Source organism: Hippocampus zosterae, chromosome 20, assembly GCF_025434085.1.
Source record: "Hippocampus zosterae strain Florida chromosome 20, ASM2543408v3, whole genome shotgun sequence".
Lineage (NCBI taxonomy): Eukaryota > Metazoa > Chordata > Actinopteri > Syngnathiformes > Syngnathidae > Hippocampus > Hippocampus zosterae.
In genome coordinates this window covers 367,151-391,855 of record NC_067470.1, presented here as the reverse complement: position 1 = coordinate 391,855, position 24,705 = coordinate 367,151, and the positions used below count along the sequence as shown (strand labels likewise).

Genomic DNA, 24,705 nt, shown 5'->3' with positions numbered 1-24,705 from the left:
CAAATGAACTCTTTTTTAACGTGACGAGTAAAGTAATGAGACAAAATACATTAAATGAATCATTAAAAAAAAAGCTTACTCTTTTGTAAATTTGACCAAGACGTTTGGAAGTGTGACGTCATTTCAAGAAACACAAATGGTACGGGCCAATATGGAAAGTGTACAAAGCTCGTCAAAAATGGATTCAGAAAGCAATTTCTCAAACTTCTCTCACGGACGAAGCAGACGCTCAGGATTTGGAGTGGAGACGTGACCAGTTGCGTTTGGAAGAACGTTACGGTATACCCGGAAAATTAAAGCGCGTGTCAACTCCTTATCGCTTGGAAACGTTGACCTCAACCTTTCTGGCTCCTGTCAAGCGTTCGCATCGATTTTTTGCGCCCTCCTGTGGTCAGATGGTGAACTGAGTCCGATGGCTCCTTAAATCCTGATTGAATTTGAGGGGCTAATATGGCAACCCATCGATTAATCGATAGGTATGCTTAGCACAAAGACGTACACACAAGAGGCCTGGGTTTAGCATCAATCCTAGTTTTCAGCCGTAGTCCCAAGGCAGGTTTCTAGAATAGCACAGTGAGACACGGAAAACTTTAAATCCACGATGACAGAAATAAGAACCAAATATGCAAGACAAAAAGAAGACAAAACAACCCAAAACTGTCATCGAATTATTCGATGGTCTGAGCCCTACTTTTTGATGGGTTTTGTGAGTGTCTGCGGTGAAAGAGGCAGTCCACCGTGTTGAAAGTGGTGTACGAGTTAAAAAAAATATATATATATATATATCAGACAAAAAAAGATGACTTGAACATTTTGATTTATTAAGTTACAAAGAAAGCCGACTTGGACCTTTGATTTATGTAGTTTAAGTGTACAAAAGATGAATGACATGATACATTTTTTTAGGCTTTGTCATTCAGACAAAAACAAAAAGTGAGTCCCGATCGAAAGCCCCGGAAAGAGACAATCGTCCAAACCCCGGTCAAAGTCATATTACAATCGACTGTGGAACGCAGCTAATGTTCCCGTGTATTTTGAGCGTCATACAAAAAGTGTGCAACTGTGTGTGTGTGTGTGTTTTATTTTGTCCATATCAGAGTTTCAGCAATTCATTGTTCCAAGCAGGTAAGGCACAGATGAGGGTGGAATAAAAACATTTGATCGTTCTTTTTTTGTCACCCCAGCCAGGCTTTTTGGGAGGGGTGGCGGTGATAATTAGCTTCTTCATATACAGCGCGGAAAGCCGAAGGTCAAGGCAATGAAGTGATTGAAATCCAAGCTGCCATCGACGTAGAACGAGGTTGCGGGAAAAACAAAGAGGAATACTGTCAAAGTCAAATAAACAACAGCAAGACGTGAATGTGCTCAACATTCTCTTTGGCCACTTGTCCACAGACTGGAATGGATGCGAGGGCCACTCGGAATAGGGAGGAGTGGCCGCTATTGCTTTGAGAGGCAAACGCTCACGTATATTAAAAAAGTAGAAAAATTGCCGGCGTCTATCGGGTAAAAAGGTGGCGCCATATCAAAAAGTGCAATGTACAATCCTAACGGCGAGAGGAGGCGCACCTCTTTAGAAACGAGCAATAAAAGAAGACGTTCTCGCAGACATTTTCCCGCCTCCCCAGAGCGTATCGGAGCCGTAACAGCGGCGGGGGGCACTGCCTGCGTGGTCAATGCTGGCAAAAGCCCCGTCGGCTTGACATTTGATTGGCGGATGCCGTCGCCGTGTCACGTGTTGGCAATATCCCGCCTGCGCTTGCTTCTGTGTGAAAGGCACCGGTGGGGGGGGGGGGGGGGGGGGGGGGGGACGTTTCTTCTTTACAAGACAAGCATCAGAGCCATAACAGACAGACAGGATAGCGCTCAGGCGGTAAATGAATGCTGGAAAAGGCAGCACCCAAGTCTAAGGGGGCCTGTTTTGGCAAAGCAATCGTCACTGCTGTTGTGCAAGTATCTGATCGCGGGATTCTTGTCAGCCAGATCCCGCCTTTGCTCAGTCCTGCATATAAGGCACCGGCGGATAAATACTAGCCGCTGTCACGGCTCCGATGCAGCCGTGGCATTGCTGCGGCGTCTTATGCTAAGATGACATATCGCCCGTTTACAAAGTCAAAATAAATGCTAATACAATCTGGTATTTTCGCCGCCAAGTACTACGTTGGAGGAGCTTAATGTGAACAAAAGTCATCTTGAAGCCGAGGAACCACGTTGAAGTGAGTTGAGGAGCTTCATTTTGACAACAGTAGCGCTTTTCAAAGACACAACCGCTGTCCGACAAGTTGAGAGTGGGACCAAAAGTGGCTTTCGCGTGGCATATCGTTGGAGCCATCCAAATAGCAGTCCTGTAATGTCGCAAATGCAGATTCACTTTTTTTAACACATCTTGAAACGAGCCAATGGAACATAAACCTCAGCTCCATATATAAACCATATCCGGATACAGACAGTATCACGAGATCGGAGACGACTGCAAAAAATATCAATACCATGACGTATCGCACAATGAAGTCTTGCCAGACATTATTGATACGAATCAAGAATCGATATTGTCACCGTTTGATGTCATACTGACATTTTTTTTTTCCATCGGTTGTGAATCCCTTCGAATGTATCGATCATATCGCAATCGCCGTATCTTGATATGCGATCACGAACCTTCCGATATCAGGATAGCGGTACTCTGCCCTTGCCGCCCACGTCGACAACAGGCTGCGTCAAAGCGCGCCACTCTTCTGGGCGGGACGATAAATGACTCCACTCCTGTTACGGCTCCGATTTGGCCATTTTGCCAGATCGCTGCGACGCCGGCATTATCATAAGGCTTTGATGACCAAAAACAGGCAGACTTTTTGGTTTGTTTTTTTTGGGCGTTGTCATATACAAATAATCGCCTGCTAACGGGCGCTAACGAGTGGCGTATACAGTACGACCACACGGCCGATCACAGCTGCCCTGATGGCAATGAAACTAAGCTAGCACAGCGGGCCCGAAAAGCTCTCCGCCGCCAAGCGCTCACTCTAGCGGGGTGTCGGTGGTCGCGGGCGGGTCGCCGAGTCATTTGGGGCCGAAGCCGCCCTGGACGAACGGGTGTCCGAGCAGGACGTCGGCGGTGGGCCGCCACTTTTCTTCAACGAAAACCTGGCGCAGGAAATCCCTGCAGGCGTCGGACACGCCCTCCGGTAGTGCGGGCTTGGTGGGCTGCGTGGCGATCTTGAAGATGGCTGCCATGGCCTCGTACTCGGCCCACGGGGGCTTCTGGGTGAGCATCTCCACCACGGTGCAGGCCACACTCCTGAAGTAGCAAAGTTAGGAGAATGAAGCTGTACAGTTTCACACTCCAGAGTCTCCTGCCCAGCTTTTGGGTTTTTATTCTCTTGAAATCTGAATTCATTCATTTTACAACTTCATTCTTTCTTTTCTAACTTGCCCCTGACCCGATCTTACACAATCATATTTATTTTTCTGAATTTGAAGGAAAATGTGCAATCAAATCATTTTGTATAGTGTGTGTCCACACAAAAGACAAAAAAGCATTCCCATTCGCATGTCGGGCCAATTTGGATTTTCAATGATTTTGGAACGTGAAGCGGGGCCTGTGTGGAATAGGTGCACAGCAGAGGGCGCTCTCGTCCCTGCTTCAATCCCACTGGCAGTCATTACATTGAAAACAACCGAAACCCCCACAAAAAATAATATTAATAGACATATAAGTCAAATGTGACACTGAAGAAGTTAAAAATGGGAAAACAATACGGAACACTACACAAAAAAAACATATTTCCCCCAAAAAATGGAGATGAAGAGGAAATCTGACAACTGATTTGAATATCAAAACACAATTTACCTGTAAATTGTCATATAAAAAACATCAACATAAAATATTATTGTACATCTATTATAGGACAGTGTAACTGGAACTGGAATTATTGGGGGGAGTGGGCGGAAGTATATTTGTACCAGATTCGAATCCTAGAATGCTGCAGACATGCTAACGACTTCTTACCAGACGTCGGCTTTGCGTCCGTATCCCTCGCCATTGATGACCTCCGGGCTCATCCAGTAGGGCGTGCCGGTGACAGACTTGATGCCCGTGCCGGACATGCAGATGGTCTGGATGCGTTTGCTGGCCCCAAAGTCTCCAAGCTTCACGTTACCAGAGGAGTCCCTCAGGATATTGGCACCTTGGTGAGAGGAAACACAGGCCACACCGGCAGCCATTTAGTCCAAAGACTCGTCGGCCTCATCCAAAATAAACCTGAAGAACACTTTTTTTTATTGCAGATATTCCCTTTTACTTCTTAGAGAATTTTATTTTATTTTTTAAAGTATTGAGTACTTCTAAATACTTAATAAGTCTGGGAAGACGGCTGCCAGCGGGCGGCCATGATGCAAGGGCCTTTTTGGGAAAATTAACATATTTCCCCCAAATTCCCGATGGCCACCCCGCCCCTGCGTAACGTGGCAGTCGCAAGACCGGAGTCACAAGTGACAAGAAAAAAAGCAAACACACTGAAGGGAGAAGTCGTAACCTTTTGCGGAAAAAGCAATAAAGTGAGAAGAATCAAGCCATAACATCGCAAGAAGTCAAACGTCAAGTCATGAAAATAAAGTCAATCAATCCATCTTGTGCTTTGGGGAGGCTTTCATTGCCGGAAAACAGAACTGTATGTGTGGAGACCAACTGCCATCTTGCATTTCTAAGTGGAAAAATCCCAGCCGCATAGATGCCGAAATGGGCCACCCGCTATCTCCTTTTTCCAGGCCAGACGCTACATTTCAAGTCAAGTTCTCAAAGCGCTTGTGAACCGCTAAACCAAATCATTTCACATCCGGCGTGGGACTTTTTTTTTTTAGATTTGACGAGCCCCGGGAGCCAATTTTCCGAGCGGAATTTCTTTCTCTCTTTTTTTTTTAACCTTTGATGTCTCTGTGGACGATCATGTTGCTGTGCAGGTAGGAGACGCCTTGCAGGATTTGCCGGCTGTATCTCCTCGTCACCTTCTCCGTCAAAGCCCCGTAGGCCTTCAGCTGGTCCTTTATCGAACCCTGGCCGGCAGGAGGCAGAGGAGGAGGAGAAATGCATGATTTACTATTTCACTTCCATCATTTCGCAACTTCCCTGTCTTTTTAGACATTGTTTTTTCCTCGAAACTGAAATGTGACAGGCAGACGCGCTGCCATTTTTTTTAGCAGTTAAAATATCCCACCGAAAGGAGCGGTGGGGGTATTCTCGCCTCGTCGGGCAGAACGATGCGGCGTAAATGTGGAGACGAGCGATAAAAACGGTGCCGTCCATGGTAAATATTAAAAACAGACAGAGGAATAGTATTTCTCTCTCTTTGGGAAAAATAATCCCATCAAGCGCGTGTTTGGACCAACACAAAGAATAATTGAGGACGCTGACATTTCCGCAAGCGACTCGGCAGGCGTGGAGGTAAATGACATTTTACCTCTGCAATGATGTGGCAATTTCTCCTAGTTTGTTTTGTTTATTTCTCTACGCACCCCGGGCATGAACTCCACAAAGATGGTGAGCTTCCTCTGCTCCATGTCCCGCAGGCAGCCGTAGTACTGTACAATTCTCTCATGACGCAGGTTCTTCAGAAGCTGGATCTCGCACTCCAGAGCATTCACCTCCTGCGCAAAATCATAGATGGACGTTCAGTGAGGGGGATACCTTCAGGACCCCTACATTGCAGTTGTTGGAAGATTTAGAATGACTCTAATGGTAATGCTCATTTTACTTTGCCTCTTTAGGGAGATTTGCATTCTCTGTTAGCATTAAGCTAGGAGACTTTAATTAGATTCAATGACTCGTTTACAGTGTGTTGGAAGGATTAACAGCACAGAGCTCCGTGACATGGTTTATAGTGATATCTTGTGGCATCATTAGAACTAGCACAAAAATGGTGAATATGTCAGTTTCATGAGGGAGGGGCGGGGGTAGGTGGGGGGGTACCTCACGACAATGGTGGCAATGTAGCTTTTTAATTAAACTCATTTCTTTCCTCCGCTCACCTTGCTAGTGTCCTGACAGTCAGGGTCAAAGGGCACCTGCTTGGCAGCCAGCTCGCGGCCCGTGTCAGCGTCATAGCACAGGTAGACTTCACCAAATGCTCCACGCCCCAGCAGCTTACCCTGCCTCCAGTTGACCGGCGCCCGTGGGGCTGCGGTGACAATGACAACACGTTAGTCATGAATATGAGGGGGGCGCTCCGAAAGCGAGCTGCTCGCTAACAGATCGCTGCAGGAGTGAAAAATACTGGGCTAGCAGCTAGTGGCTCCAGTAGCGAGTCGTTGACTAGCTAGAAGCTCAGACAGCTAGTTGTTAAAGTACATATTCACTCCAGTAGAAAATCACTCCCTCGCAAGTCGCTCTAGTCTCTTTCTAGCTAGTCTCTCTATTGGCTAGCCACTGGTGTGACGCGTCAAACACTCTGCGACCAGCTAGTTAGCCACTCCAGTAGCTAGCCGCTAGTCACCGCAGTAGCTAGCTACAGTATTCCAAGATGACCCTTTTCAGTTAGAAAACAAAAGCTACACATTATTACCGGTATTACTAAATGAATGCTTATTTATGAGAAAAACAAACTCACACTTGGCCGTGGTGCGCTGGCAGCTTTTGTCCACATTGCGTCCGAGCGTTCTCAACTCGCCATACTGTAGGCCGCCACCACCGTCACCGTTGTAGCTGCGTGTGCGGCTGGAGGGAACCAGCTGGAACAGGTTTTCCTGCGGCATGAAGCTGCGCGGAAGTGTCCTGCGACCTGTGAGAAAAGAAGGATTGGACATATTAATGATGGGGATAGCGCGTCATGCACATGTTTGCTTTACAGGTGCCTCTCTGGTTCCCTGGTCTCCCGGCTTCCTGTCCAAAGGGAAGCCAGGGTGGCTGTGTTTTTTAAACGTGCTCAGTTTCAACAGAGGAAAATCGAAATCATCGCTTGACTGAAAGGACCCGTTAAAAGAGTTCTCCGCGGTATCAATGTGGGACTGTTCCATTGTGATCTGCGCAGGAAAGTTCAGGAAAATGCAGTCTACTGAATGCGTACTAGTCTTTTTTTTTGACCAATCACGGCAATGGATTAAAATGTCGTCACCGTGGCTGTTAGGCGTTTGTTGCGATACTTACGATCACCATAGTCTTTGCTCCGATTGGGCAACTGAAACTGCCGAGGAAAAGTCCCACCTTTGCCGTGGCGACCTATAGGAGGAGACAAAGGAAGACATGTTTTTAATTTGTTGTTGTTTATTTTTAAATTGAGAACACAAGAACATATACAGGAACGGTCGTGGATGCGTTGATAGCGACTCGGTAATGGAGTGACAAGGTGACAATGGAACGAGTAGGTAGTTTGAGCTGGCTACTGGAGCAACAAATGAGTTGGCAGCGAGCTACTAGAAGGACAATCGCCCTTCTGATTAGGAAGCTAGTAGCCATCTAAAAGAGAAACCAACTACCGTAGCCGCGCCTAGCTACTGGAGCAACAGTCGTCTGGAGTGACTAGCAGTTTGCTCATTGAGCGAGTAGGTAGCTAGCAGAGACACTTGCCATTGAAGCAGCAAGCAACTACAATGGCTAAGGACAGAAGTGAGTTACCATATACAAGCTAGCTACTGGAGCAACAATCTACTGAAGCATGTAGGTTGCTCCAATCTAGCTTCACTTAGTAGCCATTAGATACCTAGCTGTTTCAGCAGCTCGTAACTTGAGTAGCGAATGACTGCATGGCTAGTTGATCCATTCGATAGGAATTGGCTACCTTGTAGTTCTAAGGCGTAGTCTCTTCAGGAGATTGTCGCTTCCTAGCTAGTTGCCAAGTTTGCTAGCTAGTCAGGAACCAGAATGGTGGCGTTCTCACAGAGGAAAGTGAGGTAATGTGTTGCTAGCTTAGCCTTTAGCACCCAGCCCAGAGGAACTATAACCGGAAGCAGGTGGAGGACGAGTACTGACGTAAACACGCAAAACAGAAAAGTGGCTAGAGCCACGGGCGATTGAAAGCAGCTGTCGGATGACGCGGCCTGTCCCCTCCGTCCTCCTCTTCTCCCACTCCATGTTTGTGGCCATCTCCCGTGGCAACGGGGAGTTATTTTTTTGTTTGGCGGAGCAATGGAGAGGAAAAATTGACTCACGGGGAATGATAGACAAACACTGGAGTGTTCAGCAGGCACAGATTTACATTAGGCAAGTGTGTGTGTGTGTGTGTGTGTGTGTGTCGTGTGTGTGTGTGTGTGTGTACGAACACGTGCCACAGTAAGCCTCCAAGCAGAAAGCAAAACTGCATCGGCTTGGTTTATAGGAGAAAAGTAGGTGTAACACTTCTCTTTATATTGCTGTTGTCCAAAGTAATGTTGTCCAAGACGACCAGAAACTTGAGCAATCGGGGCACCGCCACCTTCAACTATTTATAAGAACCTACTAATGCTCTAGTTTAAGACAGCATTTCAAGTTCTTCTTCACACATTACCCTTTTAAAAATCTCTTACAGATTAACTGTGTTCAGAAAAATCATTTCAAAATTATTACAACAGCGGAAACGTGTTTCCTTTTATTTGATTTGTAAATATGACTTCATGTACATTTCCATCTTGTCACCTTTCAATGAAACCTGCCATTTTTGGGGGGAAAAAACAAACAAACCAACAGACAACAACAAAGACAAATATTTGAGCTCGCGTGCAACATTTGCATGTTCTTAGCATGAAATCATATCAACACAATTCCCGTTTACGCATAGAGAAAGATTCCATGGAATAGGACTCTCCCTTTCTGCGTTTGTGCCGCGTGGGCGCGGGCAGAGGACGGCCTTGGAGCGCAAACTCACCTTTGTATTCGTAGCTGAGGTTCAGGTAATTATTGTCACGGTTGTTCTGCGAGAAAGGCGGGCTGCGGCGAGAAGAAAAGGTGGAAAAAGAAAAAAATGAGTCGCTATTCCGCTCGGATTTTGTCCCCCCCTGTTGCCCTTATCTTCAAATGAGTGCACGAGTTGGGCGGTGTTCTTAAAATAAATAAATAAATAAACTTTAGTGTTGCGGCTACAAAACCGATGTTGAACAACAAGGTACTGAATGACATTGTGTTGCATGTGGATACCACCGATTAAAATATACGGGGCGAAATGACATCAATTCAAGAACTCCATTTTCCATCATTTTGGATTTTGTCTGTCAGCATATTGAAGGCTTTCCTCAAACTATCCGCAAGGTTGAGTTTGACTTTTGGGAGTGTGTGCCGGGTAGGAAGGTCTTCAAGGGGGCGTGCAGATGAATCAGTTAGTCCGAGACTATCCTGAGGGTTTGTTTTGACCTGAGAAGGAGAGCAGACGCGGGGAATTGGCGCTGCGCCGACCCGCTTGTAATATGTCACCACTAAATCTGTCTGATCCCACCTTCAGCCCTCCCCCGGCTGACCCATCGGAGAAGCGTGACGTCTCTGCTGACCGCGGGGCGTCGCGGGGAGCGCCAGAGCCTGGATAAGGGGGCACGCATGCCCGCTCACAGGGAAAAGTTCCGACGCGCCGGTTTCCTGCCATTGTTCGCGCGGCCTGCAGTGCAGATAAGCCTCGTGCAGGTAGGAGCCCTTTCCGCCCGCCGCTCGCTCGCTCGCTCGCTCGCTCGCTCGCTCGCTCTCCAGGCCTCCTTTTTTCTCTTTTCCCTTTTCACTCCCCTCGTTAGCGCCCCACTCTCATGTCCTCTCTTTCCTCCTATGATGATGGCGGTGGAATGCCATGGGTGCCCAGATCAGTAAAAAAAAAAAAAAAGCGTCGCCATGGTAACAGCTAAAATGACCCCGACTCCACCCGCTCTCTTTTGACCTTTCAACACACCTTCTGAGCAGAGAGCACGAGAGCGGCCATCCCTCACCTGTCAAGCGCTTGCTCGATGGATTGACAGCTGCTCGACAGCGAGTTGCCAGCACTCCCGAAGGGATCCAACATCTGAAATGTGACAACGAGAAGCCAGCGCAAGTCATTTAAGCTCAAGACCGCTGCGGAGTCCTGATTTTGAGGGGCTCTACGAGTTAAGATGTTTCACTTCTTTTCCGGGGGTGTGCGGGAGACACACCCCCGGGGGTGGGGGGGCTTACATTTGCGTCTTGCATCTCTGGAATGAACTCCCCCTCGCTGTGGATGCTGGTGTAGGAACCCTGGCGAGCAATTTGCTGCTGCTCTTCAGGGACGCTCCCTGGGGGAGGTGACGTCCGACCCGTGTGGAGGGAACCTGAGAGGAGGACGTTTGAAAGTTACGTGACGGCAAAATAAATGCGTCGCTACGTTGTGGGGGGGTGCGCCAACGTTGACGCATACGGTAAAATGGGATTCATCGACACCTGCAAAACAAAGGGGGAGTCGGGAATGCTGACCGGGTGAACGGAATGAACAGAACTGATTTTTTTTACGGGGGTGGATGGCGCCAATTGTGTCGCCGACAGTCATAAACGCGATGAGATTTCCGTGACTGTCAAGTGGAGTGAAGCGTTTCACGACACGTGCAAATGGACGCGGCACGGCAACGGCACACGAACCGTAGTCACCTGTGGAGTGTTTGCGCACCCTTTCCGAGCCCTTCAGCAGTGAGCCTTTCAGATCCCCCAGCGACCGCGAGGACCTCATCTCGCTCTGCTTGTCTCTGCTGTTCACCTGAAGGTACTGCAGTGAATGGGGGGGGGGGTGGCAAGGGGGTTAGTGTGCACGAGTAGTGGGAGAGGAAGTGAAGAAATGTCACTTCAGCTAACAGTGGCGCTCATGTTGACTCGAAATGCATATCAGCTTTTAAAGGAGGGCGACTTCCTACTTGTGTTGCAATACACACACACAAAAAAAAGTCATGTAATTTCAGGCGGAGGGCTCAGGGGTGAGTGGGGGGGGGGCTCTCACATGGTTGTTCTTGGGGGTCTTCAGCAATATCCTGAGTAGACCATTGGTCACCGTGCTGGAGACGAGAGAAAACACAGCCTGGTCCAGGTCTTCCTGGCTCTTGAGGGGCAACAGCATCTTGAAAAAAATACAAGGACAAGAAAACAACATGCAGTGCAAGCTTTTTTCTGCCTGTGCCTATTCTTCCACTACGTCAAAGCAGCAGTGGGAGACGGCTCTGTACGCCAATTTAGTTCAAGAGGTAGAAAGGGATTGGTTCGGGACATACAAAAAAAAAAAAAGGTTGACACCACACCCATTGTTTGTCAGAAATACGGGTCATTCATTGGTTGACTCACGAGGTAGAAGAGCAAACTACGCTGTGAAAACCAAAAAGTGATTTATGAGCTTTTTATTTCTTCGACAAGGGGATGTCATGAAATCCAGATGTAATACTCGCTGGATGTGGCACAAATCATTCCAGCATTTCAGCTATGACGCTTTTATATTTTTATTAGGGTTCATCAATCATTCTCTCTTTATTTTTTTTTTCACTAATCTAAAAAAATGGCGTCGCAGTATATATTATTGCCTCCCATTGTCTAATCAACCCTCATTGATCGAAGCGATTGTTATTTTATTTGCCATGAAATGATAAGAAGCCAATAATAAGAGCGACGCGCGTCCCAGTACCTCTTTCTCCATGAAGAACATGTCCATCTGCTGGCCAAAGGCCTCAGTCACTTTCTGGAGGAGTTCCTTGATCTTCAGCGGCCTCTGGAATGGGATGATCCTGGGAGGCAAGAGAGGTGCAAAAAAAAAAAAAAAAACATCTATCAACCTGATTGGAATAAATGGACACAAATAGGAGTCCTTTTTGCTGGCTTTGTGCTGCCAGTAACTCACACGACGTAACATTTTCTTTTTCTTTTTTTGTCATGCAGCCATTTGCACGTATGCCGTGCGCCTACGTGGGCGGGCGAATGTGCTTTCTTATGCTGCCGCGTAAACATTTGCAAAAAACAAACAAAGTAAATAAATGGCTGCAAGGGCAGGGTGCGTGTTGGCTAGCATTTCAACACCATCGGGCTTGCCCCTCATCGTCCCAGCCTCAGGTCAAAGAAACACAAATGCAGATGGGAAACATCCTGAGAGCAAGTGGGGATGGTTTAAAGAAAAAAAGAAAGAAAAGAAAGAAAGAGTGAGTAGAGTGGCATCAAAATGCAGCAGGATGTGCGTCTTTCCCTCCTCTCTTACAGACTGAAAGATGCTGAGATATTTCCAGAAAATAATGCTGACGTGCCTGAGAAAACAAAAGGTTGACTTTTCTGTGCTTTCTGCGCAGAGCCGCACGTATCATTCGCTTGCCATTTCAGTTGTGGGACATTTGGCCTCATTACGCTAGCGAGTGTGCACACAGGAAATACACACAACAATGGCGTGCCTCGGCCAATCAAATTGTTTGGCCGAGTTAATTGGCCGATGTTAGCTCTTTAAAAAGATAAACAATTCTAATTATGCTTTTTTTTTGTTTTTTTACATATGAACATTTTACGACATAGAATGCAAAGACCCCCCCCCCCCAAAAAAAGAGGAAACACGCAAAACAATTTCCCTTTTGCCTATTTTTCTCTCATTCTCTTGAGGTGAACTGATATCGAGGTGAGGGGGAAGGGGCGGGGGGCAGGGGGGCTCGTTTCACCCACGTCATTTCCCCATCAGAGGACAAGACTGGGCCTATCTTAATGAACGCTGGCTAGTTTCCTCATCGGACAAGAGGATTGTGGGAAGACGGGGCAGGCCTGCAGATCGCAACTAAACATTGGTGGTCTGTGTTTATACTGCCTGATGATGTGTGTGATAAAGAGGCGCTTAGAGGATGCTGCTCCAAACAGATATATGCCTTTCCTTCCTGTCAAAAAGCAAGCATGTGGGAGCGGGGGCGCACAAGCCCCGCGCAGATTTACAGCAAAATTAACGTACTCGCGTTTCAATCGCGACAATGTTAGCGATTAGCGACGCGAAAAAAACAAACAAAGCTGAACTAAAGTCATTTCTCTGCACTTGTAGGAATGACTGACGCGTGACTGAGCGTCACTTGGAAATGACGGTCTGAGATGGACTCGGTTTTCACGGTGCCACGTGACTGCGGAGTGCCTTGCGTCTCAGACCAACAATCCGCCGATCGAGTGAAGCGCTGTCGAATGAGCCGAGGCACGGTCGCGTTCATAACACAAGCAAACGCGTGTCAAATATGTGTTGTGCATAGAGTCAGAGAGAGCTCGTGTGTGTGCTCCCTCAGGCACTGAAGCAAAGCGGACGGGGGGGGGGGAGAAGTTCCCATTTCCTGCCTTGAACTGCTTGCCAATGAAAAGAGAGACGGTCCAATTAGATTCCATTGTGGACCGGCAAGGCGGTTCTACTGAGTCAGGCAGACCGACCGACGGCGGCCAAATCACGGGAAGCGGATTCATTTGTTCCAGGCTGTCGTAAAAAAAAAAGGGGGGGGGGGGGACTAAACTAAAACTAACTGTACAGGCCGTGTTTTAGGCGAGATTTCAACATTTGGAAGTGCCACACAATTACAAAAGGAGACCACATTGTAGTAAAAGTGCTCGCTTGACATAGTCACGGAAGCATTCGTACATTTACGTCTGCATCGCCTTGGTGTATATGGCATATTTTCCGCACTTTGAGGGGCTTCGGAGTATAAGGTGCACCTTCAATGAATGGCCAATTTTAAAACTTGAGCTTTAAAAGGCGCTTATAATAGAAGCTACAACACTGGCTGTAGTTCGATGATGCATCCACTAGATGGAGCTATGCTGAAAGGCATACAATACAACACAGCTTTATTTCTATGGAGTGCGTAAAATACGGTGATATTTGATGAATGGAAAAAAAAGTATTTATTTATTTCACTATGTCACTTACTTTTTCGGAACCTATTATGTACTGCCCGTCTATTTTCTCTCGCAATTATATGAAAATAATAATAATAAAAAAAAAAAGGTACGCCTCAAGCTCGACATTCAAACCAGGGTTAAAGCATGATGTCGGCATAACCTCGTGAGTTTGAAGCTTCCCGAGCCGGAGACCTTAGGCCTCCACCAAATGTCTTGACGCGACTCGAGCATGTAACTGTGCTTTGCTCCCCCCCCCCTTCTCCTGACACAAAATGCCAGGCAGAACAAAAAGAGCTGCGGACTGCAGAGTTAAGCCTGCGATACGTACCGTTTTTCTCTCTCATGCTCCAGCTTGACTCTTAAATCCTGTCGAGGGGAAAAACAACAATAAGAGAGGGGCCTTACGCAGCTTGAAAGTGATTCGCACTTGCGGTATTATGTCTGTCAAAATGCACCCAAAGCCTTTGTGCTAGGACTTTTTGCTTCAACATACTGAAAAACTCACCAAATGATTCAGTGCTTCACAGTTTTATGGAATCAAGTTGAAGTTGAAATCTCCGAGGCTTGCGACGGGTTATTCATTTCTATTTATATGAGGGGCCAATAAAAATAAGCCAGGGGCCACACATTTCCACTGAGCCGGACTTTGGACACCCCCTGGTCTATTCCAGACAAAAGACAAACGCGAGGCTTCTCTATTTTTAGATGCGTCATCCGAAGGAGCAGGAATCCGCAGGGGCCTGCAAGTCTGCGTGAGGTCGCGGCGCACCTCTTCTTGCTCGCTTCTCGCTTATCTGCGCACTTTATTATTACTCAGTAGTTATTTGTCACTACTGCATCTTAACGCAGACACAAAAAAGACTTTTTTTTTTCCAATGACAGCGGTAGCTCTACTTACAATGAAATGTTCAAGTTACGAAACGTTTCAACAGGACAATATTGTGTGTTCTTGGAACGGATTAGGGCATTTACATGGAAAACGCGTCTCTACTGACAAAATGTTCACGTTAAGAAATGTCTTCCAGAACCGATGCGTTTCATAAGTAAAGCTACCACTGTACAAGCATGTCAGCCACGTTTGCCCGCCATCTTTGTGGTGTGTCGTCTTTTTATTTTTTTTTAGGATAGCATGTCTGACGCATGTGTGTCATGCTCATTTTACACCAAGCTTTGTTTATCATAATTGTTTTTGTAACGACCGCGCACTGCCAGCAAAGCGCGTCAACCCCGTTTGTGGAATGTTTTGGGTTTTTTTTTTCTCCAGAAGCCATGTTTGAGGTGAGCAATTCGTCCGCCATATTTGCGGAATAATGTTAGCAGTGAAGCGTGGCGGCCAAGTTTCGTGAAGTGCAGCTGTCACCTGTTTGTACAGCAAGGTCCTGCTTTTGGGCTTGTGGCTGTTGTGCTGAGTGTAGCAGCAACCCAGGGCCGCCAGGTCCTTCATGATGGAGTTGAGCGCCTCTTCGTCATCTAGCAAAGCCGAGGAAGCACAACGAGCGAGTCACGCGCAAGTGCGATCTTGGGACAAATAAAGGATATCTTAAATATACATCTATAGAAGCTTCCTGGCCTCTGGTAGTGGACCCGAGCTGAATGAGGGACGGACACCACCCGAGGGGGGGTGAGACGAGGATTAAAAAAAATATATATTTTTCAGTCCCTTTATATTAGGCGCCCCGGATTATAGGGCGCACTGTCGGCTAGTATGCTTTTAGTGTGGAAAATACGCTACTTTTGCTTTTTGTTAGAAATGATGGCGACTGAAATGAACTTTGGATTTTTTTTTTTAACATAATATGCTTAAAAGAAGTGTTGATGAAAGCATTAGGATTTGTTCCAGCTGGAGAGAAAGTAGACCCGTCGAGCAGCGCTCTCTCAGGTTCCCAAGCACGGGACTTTAATGGACGCAACGATGCCGGCGGGGCACTTAAGAGGAGCTTTGGTGATTGGCAGACGCCAAGCACGCACGCCCACTGTAAGCAACAGCGGCGGCAGGAAAGACCGCATTCCTTCTCATTAGCAGAGCAGACAACCTTCTCGGATGCCGAGATGCGCAAAAGAAGGACGTTCACGTTTAAGTGGAGACAAGCGAAGCGATGGAGCGCACCGCGACATTGGCAAATGTCGTGTTGAATAAATGAAGCCTGACAGATTTCAAGCCATCGCTTTAGTTGAACGAGAATGTGGTACAAATACTAGGCCCGCCCCATAAGGACTAACAACAACATTGCTTGCATCAAGTGGAACAATCACCCAGCTGCTGTCCGCTCAGATGATTATTTTAATTGGGGGGGGCGGGGGAAGGATCACTCATTGTACCTTTTTCTTGCCGTCTGTGAATTTCATTGGCCGCCGTTCATCTCTGTGTCGTTTCAGCCCGAGAACCGCACACCACACTGTGCGCTCGCAGTCAAGGATACAAAACAAACAACTTGTGTTTGTTTTGTGTTACGGCGTTACGCACTTTGCAAGAACTTGCATTGGAGTCCGTGTGAAGGAACGCGGAGTGAACATGCGGACGACAGTGTTGGCTTCTCACGCTAGCCGCCGACCAGCTATATGCTGCCACATGACCGTTTGCTTTCATTTCGCCACCAAAGTCGCGATGCTAAAACAGCAGCTTATAGATTTAACAGAGCTGTGACTTGCAAGCATAACAAAGTGTGTGTGTGTGTGCGTGTGTGTGTGTGTGTGTGTGCGCGCGCGAGTGCGAGGCAGAGAGGCTGAATAAAGACATTGAGGGGATTTCCTGGTGCCGAGTGACACATCATGGCAAAGGCATCCGGCAGAATTAGCAGCCTGAGCCACACTTGTACTCGCCTCGGTTCCACACACACACAAGCATGCGCACACGCACTCTGACATTCTCACATGCAAACACACGCACACCCACACACACATGCACACACACACACACACGGTCAAAAATACGGCCCTATGAAAATTGCTAAAAAAAAATCTCAGTGGCATGTTTGGAAAATTAATGTTTGACGATCAAGAATGGTTCTGATGAAATAGAGGGTGTGAGCATAGTTAATTTGTAGTCTTCCTGCAAGTGATTCTTTTGGAATAATAATTAACAACGGTATATGACAATTGAAGTAGAACTGGGAGTGTTCTTTGGAAAAGCATGCGGCCACCATCGCTTCAACTTGGTTACCCATTACCACTGTAGGCTTTGACACAGTCTAATATTTTGAAAAGAAAAACATGGTCATGTTTTTGTGCAATTCTGGCATGAAATGGCAACGGGCCACTCGGTCCTGCAGTGTAAATGCAGCTTTGGAGGGACTATGCGAGGAAAACCTACCTTGTAAGTTCCTGGGCTGTCGGAGTCCATTTTGGAGACCGTCATCTGTGGAAACAAGGAAGGGCCAAAACAAAAAATAAAAATATACATTGATCTGAATATTTCAAAGCTTTCACGTCTAAAATACAATGTGGAAATACACCCACATACTTTACGGACTTCGAGTTCATAAAAAGGAGGGAACATTTCCCAAAACAATGTCGTAAAAACAAAACGGGCCATCTGGTGCTGCCGCTTGTGCACTTATCTTTTTTTTTTTTTTGGAATGTGTTATTTTCTTTTCTCCCGCCAGAGGAAGTGTGAGGAAAGGTGCGCTCTCGCTGGTGCACTGCCACTCACCCATGTTTACTGTCATCATCAGGAAGTGGCCCCGGTGAACTCGAGCGCGGGGAGCTCAACTTCTCTCGGCCGGCGGCGGACACTTGGCCCTGCAAGACAGAAAGAAACTCTTTTTCAGCGCACATAAAGCAGAAGTGCGTTTTGGACGAATGCAAAAACAGGACGCAGGTGCTACTTTCCGCACTTTCCACCAGATTGGCATCTAATGGCTATTTAAGCGGGGATCGCTCTCGTGCGAATTGCGTAATCCTTTTTGACATTCTGATCAAGAGTTGCGTGTCAGTACTTTTGCCAATAAAGTGCAGCAATGCCAAGAACCGAGAAAGTGGCATCTCCATGACAAGCAGTTCTGAAGCACGGAGGAGTAAAATATAGACTGGTGCGCGTCCACAGACAGGCCAGACAGATATATTGGCTGCTGTCATTCTCCTCAGAGAGCACGCAGCGAGACTAATAGCCACCCTCCACCACATTGTCTGACTCTTTTTCCAACAAAGTGTGCTTTTAATGTGCTTAACGTGCGTGTGCTTGAACGTCGCGTACTTGTGTGTGTGCCAACAGCCGAGAAAAATAAATACACAAATACATAAATAAATACAGAGCGAAGGGCCGCATGCAAAACATTTGCAACTGGAGCGCAGACCTCCACCAAGGCCGAATAATCAGATTGGACTTGAATTAGCCATTAGCTTAGCGGCTCATGTCATATGGCAATACTCAACTGCATTGTTCGGGCACTTTAAACCAAGCGCCGCTGGTTGCAAAGTGCCGTGCAAAAATTAAGATCAAAGACAGCTGAACAGTTGCACGACTATTTGTAGGTTGGACCACACTGTCCGCGTTTGAACACCTTGATAAACGGCGTCAACGCCGATTTCCGACCTCACGTGAAAGAGGACAACAGGTGGTCTAGGAACAGCGCATGGGATGCTCCGTTCATGCCCGAGTGGTACATGTCCGGCGCCGGCCAGTTACCAGAAGGCCCATCTGTTTCTTCACCCCGCCAACCCCCCTTCGCCACCCACTCATCACTATCCCAGCACTGAGGCTCGCTTCTTGGGTTCTCCGGCTTGTGGTAGCACCTCATGGGTCGAAACGATTCCCCGCGGCGCCATTTCCACATATGATGAGGAGCTAGCGACTGAACAAAGGCCAAAAAGCCTCCCACTGCAGTGGTCTTTTCAAGACTCTTGATTAAAGGGAAGTCACAGCCCATCCACACGAACGTCTTTCGGCTCCGTTGCGTCACTATCCAAACAGGGGAACTCCCTCCTCTCTCTCTCGCTCTCTGGAGACTTGAGAGTTGAAAGGTTTGCTCTGCAGCTGCTCTGCGGTGCGAAAGGAGTGATCTCACGTGTGACATCATCCTCACGGAGTCCCAAAGAAATCCGAACGACTTTGGACAAATATGTGGGGATCCCGCTCATATATGCACTGACTGACGCAAAAGATACCATATGGCCGGTTATTCTTTTGGCTATTCCGCTTGAAGCTAAAATGCAGGAAAATCTTTCCAGGTGAACTTGTTCAATGGTCCAGTTCTTTACGCAGAGCTTCTCTAACGGAGAAGGAAAGGAATGAAAAACTCATGTTTTTTTAAAGTGCTTTTTTTTTCTGTGACCCCCTCCAGTCTGCGTATCTCCACGGCAATCTGCTGAAGACACTCGAAGCTCAGTGGTCACTTTCCTTTCAGGACATCCTGTTTGACGCTTAGCAAGGTTAGGCGCTGAAGGTACTGCCAGATCAATTGTTTGGTGCGCTGTTGGTCTCACGATGCCAAAATCTGAAGAGCATGACGGATAGGATTGTTTCAACACCGATTCGAACTGAACCGGGAAACGTTTTGCTTGATTGGTGAGGATAATTCTCGTTTTGATTGGTCTGCTGGAGTGTTCGCACGATGTTTAAAAACGTCTTTGGGAGTGAATGAGTTTAAATTCACGAGTTAACTCGTGAGTTAACTCGTGAGCGCTGCTTTTCCGCACCGAACGTACCAAGACTCTCTTCCCCGAAAAGCCACGAAGGGTTTCGCGCCTTCATAAGTCCGCCTGTGCCATTTTGAAAGACTGGAAGTGCCTTCGACAGCTTTCACAATAATCCTCAACTGGGAGTTCTACAAAGAGCGGCGAGGTTTTGCGTAATCCCGCTGATGGAAAAGAGTGCAGACTTCTGCCAAAAAACCTCCCCCAACGCTTTCAGGATTTTCCACAGCAAGTTTGTTTTGGCCCACCGCGTTGCAGCAAAATTTGGCTGCAGAACTCGGGTTCATCCCATGCGGGACCAGAAAATAAAAAAAATGAGACCATCCATTAGTAATGATACAAGCCTCCGCACAGTCAGGTGAAAAAGTGCCCCTGACTGCGAGGTTGACAACAGTCGCACAAACAAACAAGTCAACGGGGGAACTGCGATCATCAAGATGCCTGGAGGCGTTCCTGCGGGCGATGACGCACTCATCATGAGTTGAAACACAGTGGCTGTACGCAGTCCTTAAAAGGAAAATCCGTACAGCAAACGAATTATGCACCAAGGCTGCTTGCATCTGTCTTATTGAGCAACAATCAATCAATCTATCTTATTATCAAACATTTATGTCTGAATTTTGGGGGGCTTGGAACGGATTAGGGCATTTACATGCAAAACGTTTCTCAACTTACAAACTTTTCTGGTGAAGACATTTCTGCGGTGCGGCTGGCTGGAAATGTCGCCGAAATCCGCCTCTTTGAGACAGTGCGTGATATACTGCCTTTGAGTCATCAAACCAAGAAAGGAGGAAAGGGCCTCAAGACGGTGCGGAGAACATTTTCATCCCATTTAGGCGCTCACGGAAATAATCAAGAAAACGCGCTTTTCTAATTGCTGCATATGAGGGGGGAAAACGGCCACCAAAATGAGGTCGTCTCGTGGACGCGAGCCAGATGTTAAATGCGGTGTCCAAAATAAAAACAGTCAACAGCGCACGAAGGGGACAGCGGCCACAACCCCCGGCGGACGAGGAGTTGCGCCGTGGGCCGGGAAGCGCAGGAGTGATTATTTAGCGAGACATTTGGCTGACTGGCTCCTTGCAGAAAAACAAAAGGTCAGTGGAAGCGGCGTCCTGTCCGTTCATCCGCCGAGCGACAGCCAAGACTGCGCTGCGCCGCGGTCGCCCCGCATGAGTCACCGGCTGGCGAGTTCTGGGAAGGGAGGCGCACGAGGCCTGGCGGTGTGCGGGCGAGAGAATGTCACCCTGCGGGAGGCCTCGTCAGACACAATCTCAACTCTCTGCCGCATGGAAACGTAGAGCTGTACACCTTTGCTTTTCGGCCAAAATGGCTGCAGACTTCCTGTTCAATTCCAAGCGAGGGGCCTTGAGGACTTTAAAAAAATATATTTTTAATGTGTCCTGTCTTGATTGATTTGGTGTTGACTTTGGTTGTTCAATGGGCCCTGGACAAAAAATGTCATGATTGGGCCCGTCCTCAAAAGACCACTTGATTCAATCATCTAACATGTGACCAGTAAAAATACAACTTCCCAAGAAGAGGTGAAAAGTCAGTAGACCATAAGGTGACAAATTGGAATGACACCATTTTGATCTAAAAATAGCCGATTCTCTGGCAGGGTCCACGGCATCGCAGCCGCTCGGCTCGGGGAGAGGAGTTATCTCACCCCGAGAGGAACCTCCAGCTAAGCCGTCGTCTCCATTATATGCTGACACACCATTACAAGCGCGTTCATTCATTCGTGGCAAGACAGAATGTCAAACAGCTGTGGTACAGCAACAGGGGGGGGGGGGGGGGGGGGAGTTGATGTTTTGCCGCCATCAAGCAATTTGGGCTCTTGGTTTTCCATTTCAACAAAAGAGCACTGAAAAACAGCCCTTACAACGCCTTCAAGTTTTGTAAAGAGCCCATCTCATTGATTTATTTGTTAAGCTTAAGCCTGCTTTGGTCAACAAAAGATGCTGGTGTCAAAAGATCAAATGGGTGCCATCTCTGGAACGGCCATAGAAACATACTTCCTTATTCAAGACAGAGCATCATCTGCTACTTGGGAACACGGAAGAACAAAAGAAGAGCTGCAGTCGCATATCTCATGATCTAATAACTGCAGATGGTAAAAACCAAGGTCAATGTTCACTGTCAATTCACTGATTGAAGAAGTTCCAAAAAACTGCAGGAAAATGAAAGCTCTGGATTAGAATCACAATCGCCGGAATGAATGCGTGAAATAAGTCAAACGTGATCGGTTTTATTTGGGTGAGAAATGCTTGCCCCAAAAAATCCAACACGCCAGACCTGTCCAACGTTAGCGTGCTAGCGTGTGTTGTCTATCCGGCCGTCCTTGCGGCAGACAGCATTGTCTTCACACTCAAACAACCCGTTGCGGACAAAGCTCAATCGGGACAACTTCCTCTTCGGGAGTTTGGGCAGAGGCGGGGAGGCCGGGGGGGGGGGGGGGGGGCACAACCCCTGAACTCTCACAGATAATGACGGGCAAAGTCGGCCGGCCCCTGAAAGCGTTCAGACGCCATCGGGCTCAAGTCAAACACCAGCCTGAGCATTGGTGTTTCCTGTGGTCCCGCATTGTGCAAATGCGCCACAGTGTAAAGGGGCGAGCTAGCGTGAAAGCATCCCACCCACAAAGCAAACTTGTTTCAGCTTTGTAGCGTAACCACGCCACGTCGAAAGCCAGGCCTCTTGATGCAACTCGCAGGTCCCCGTGAGTCACCGTAACTGCCGTAACCAACAAAGCGTCTGACAAGTGGCCTGCTTTCTGCAGATCCATGACGGCGGGACTCCATTTTTGGAAAGTTGACCGTTCAATGGAGTGCTCTTATGGCACTACCTTTTTTTTCCTCCTCCATACACATGCCTTGTTCCTCTGTCAATTTCCTCCATCCTGGATGGAATTTCTGGTGGTACAGTGAAAGTCCTCTACAACAAAACCCACATGGGCGAAAATACCCCCTCGTGTGACAAAAATCTTCATGCCCCCCTGCCCCCATACAACAACAAAAAAAACCCTGTTGCGTTATACGAAACCTTTTTCTCCGCGACCCCTACTGCTTCGTTCGGAAACGGCAACAGTAACCACCACACTGGTTTACACATGCGCAGTAGTCCAGGAAGTATTTGTTATTGTTAGTTTCAGATGCAGCAAGAACACTGCATTGCTCAAATGGCTACAAAACGGACCTTTGGATGTCAAGCAGCTAACACAAGAAGAGCTCTGATGTGGAAAGAGAGGGGAAAAGTGATCAAAATGAAAGACGGAGGAAGCAAAATAAAAGACGTTATCCAAGAAATTGATGTCCAGTAAGTGAAAAATAAAGAGTGCACATACGTTTGTGTGTGCGTGCGTTTACATCAGAGATCAAGTTTGCTTCAGTGAAAAAAAAAACCATGTTTTGACAAATTTATTGCTGCAAACATGATTTTGTTGTAGAGGAGTTTCACTGAAACTGCTCGTCTGTAAATAGAAGAGCTAAGACCGAGTAAGTTGCAATTCTTCCAATGAGATGATCCAGATAAATGTTTATTGATACATTTTTAATACAGTTACAATGTTTTGTAAGAAATGAATTTATAATCGCGCTCGCTTTTTCTTCTTCGCTCACAATTTTTATTTTATATTTTTGGGGGGGTTTTGAAGCACACTCTTTAGCATCATTTGTGGGAAAGAGTGGTACTGCAAGACTGGAACAACCATTGTTAGTCAATTAGCATTACATATGTCCAAGTTTACGTATGTGTATTTAGAAGTAACTTTTTAACTAAAGTTTTCTGACTCTGAATCTGAAACGAAGGTGCACAGAAGCTAAAGCGCCGCGTCGAAGGATGTCATATGTCAACAACGCAGTCGACGGCCACTTGACACTTGACTTCTCATTTGGTTGAAAAGTCAAATCCAAGGAAGAGAAAGTTGCAGCACTGTCTGAAAAGCCGTCGAGTTGTCATGGCAGCAAGTTTACTGCATTAAGTGTGCATTTCTTACCTTGTTACCTCAGCGTCTCCATGTCACGAACGGATCTTGCGGGACGAGTGGAGACGAAGGGGGAAGTTATCCCAAATAAAAGAAAATAGCGATTTTTTTAAAACCCCCGACAGAAAGACACTCAACTGATGCTGAGCAAATGTTCAACCCCCCTTCGTCCCCCCCCCACCCAAAAAAACAGGACAGTGCGCTGGTATCCGGTAACCGAGGTGCTGGAATGCCAAACGAAGGCTTTCATCCACTTGAAACATCCAGAGCCGAGGATTCGTAGTTTCCAGGACCGGTAATGTTGATGTTTCTCCGGGGAAAACTTTCTCCCACCGTCGCGCTAACCTCCGTAAAGACTGCAAGCATAAGCCACAGCGGCGGTGGCGACGGAGGAGGGGACGCGCTTCTGACGTAAGAAATTGCGTCACCACCAGGAAGCGGTGACGCTTTTGGTTGGCGCATTTCCAAGCCAGCCCCGGAGAAAAGTGGCCGACGACGGCCACTGGCGTTCGAATACAAAACTACAACAACAACAACAAAAAATAAACCCCAATGGCAATCGATTCAAATTCTCATTAAATTGAAAGTTTCCCTGAAATTAAATAATTTAATATATCAAAACATTCATCCTAGATTTGGGACTCGTCTAAACATCGCGAGACTGCAGGTCAATGACTTAAACCCACATGTTTATTCTTTTTTTTCTGTCAGTGATGCAACCACAAGTGGGTACCAAAAGTGGGTAAGGTGTGAGGATAAAGATTGAACAGGAAATTGACAAGGAAGGTCCAGTCGATAGAAGAGGTCTTCACCCCCCTGTTCAAATTTTGTGAGAATTAAAAATAAAAAATAAAAAAAGAACAAGCAAAATTATTTATAAACTTTTTCCATCATTAATGTGACCTATAACCTTTACAACGTAATTGATTAGTTTTAATCTTTTGGGGACAACCACAAGGGGGCGGTACAGACCACCCCAAACTCCCACTGGCGCCGCCTGTGGAACATTGAGCTCACTTCACCTCAACACTGACGACACCATCAATGTGTGCGTGTAGTCACTGTGAAATCGGTGTGCAGAAGCCCCCCGTCTCGCGCCAGACGAATCTTCTCCTCGTTTGACCCGACGTGGGGTCTCCGATGTTATTTCTTACCAAAAGAGCTTGAATGCAACGTCGGAGTTGTGCACGCGCGCACACTGGCTTGCTCACATGGCTGGGCATGAGTTAGCGCGGTCACAACATGTATGGTGAAATGGTGAAATGGTGCGCGCGCGCGAGTGATTCATGCTTCTCCTACGAGTGACGTGACTCAAATGTTTTGA

General features: G+C 47.2%; 1 protein-coding gene across 1 annotated transcript; it reads right to left on the bottom strand.

Annotated features, from left to right (window-relative positions):
• Positions 1-800: 800 nt before the first annotated feature.
• On the bottom strand, positions 801-23,796 carry map3k22 (mitogen-activated protein kinase kinase kinase 22). Its single transcript, XM_052053709.1, has 18 exons — positions 23,394-23,796; positions 17,415-17,503; positions 17,076-17,120; positions 15,126-15,235; positions 14,094-14,131; positions 11,553-11,652; positions 10,881-10,997; positions 10,538-10,652; positions 10,091-10,224; positions 9,868-9,941; positions 8,829-8,890; positions 7,136-7,207; positions 6,600-6,770; positions 6,022-6,170; positions 5,509-5,640; positions 4,920-5,049; positions 4,007-4,184; positions 801-3,295 (listed from the first exon to the last, which is right to left on the bottom strand). Exons 2-18 carry the CDS (start codon positions 17,431-17,433, stop codon positions 3,058-3,060), a joined length of 1,884 nt encoding a protein of 627 aa, XP_051909669.1. The 5' UTR covers positions 17,434-17,503; positions 23,394-23,796; the 3' UTR covers positions 801-3,057.
• Between the last annotated feature and the right edge of the window lie 909 nt (positions 23,797-24,705).

What these genes read in the sequence shown, in the direction of transcription:
- map3k22 (XM_052053709.1), bottom strand. An exon ending in CAGAGATGCAAGACGCAAAT is followed by an intron (nt 9,942 to 10,090) that starts GTAAGCCCCCCC and finishes GTCACATTTCAG; the next exon opens with ATGTTGGATCCCTTCGGGAG. An exon ending in CGTCCACAGAGACATCAAAG is followed by an intron (nt 4,185 to 4,919) that starts GTTAAAAAAAAA and finishes CCTCTCACCAAG; the next exon opens with GTGCCAATATCCTGAGGGAC.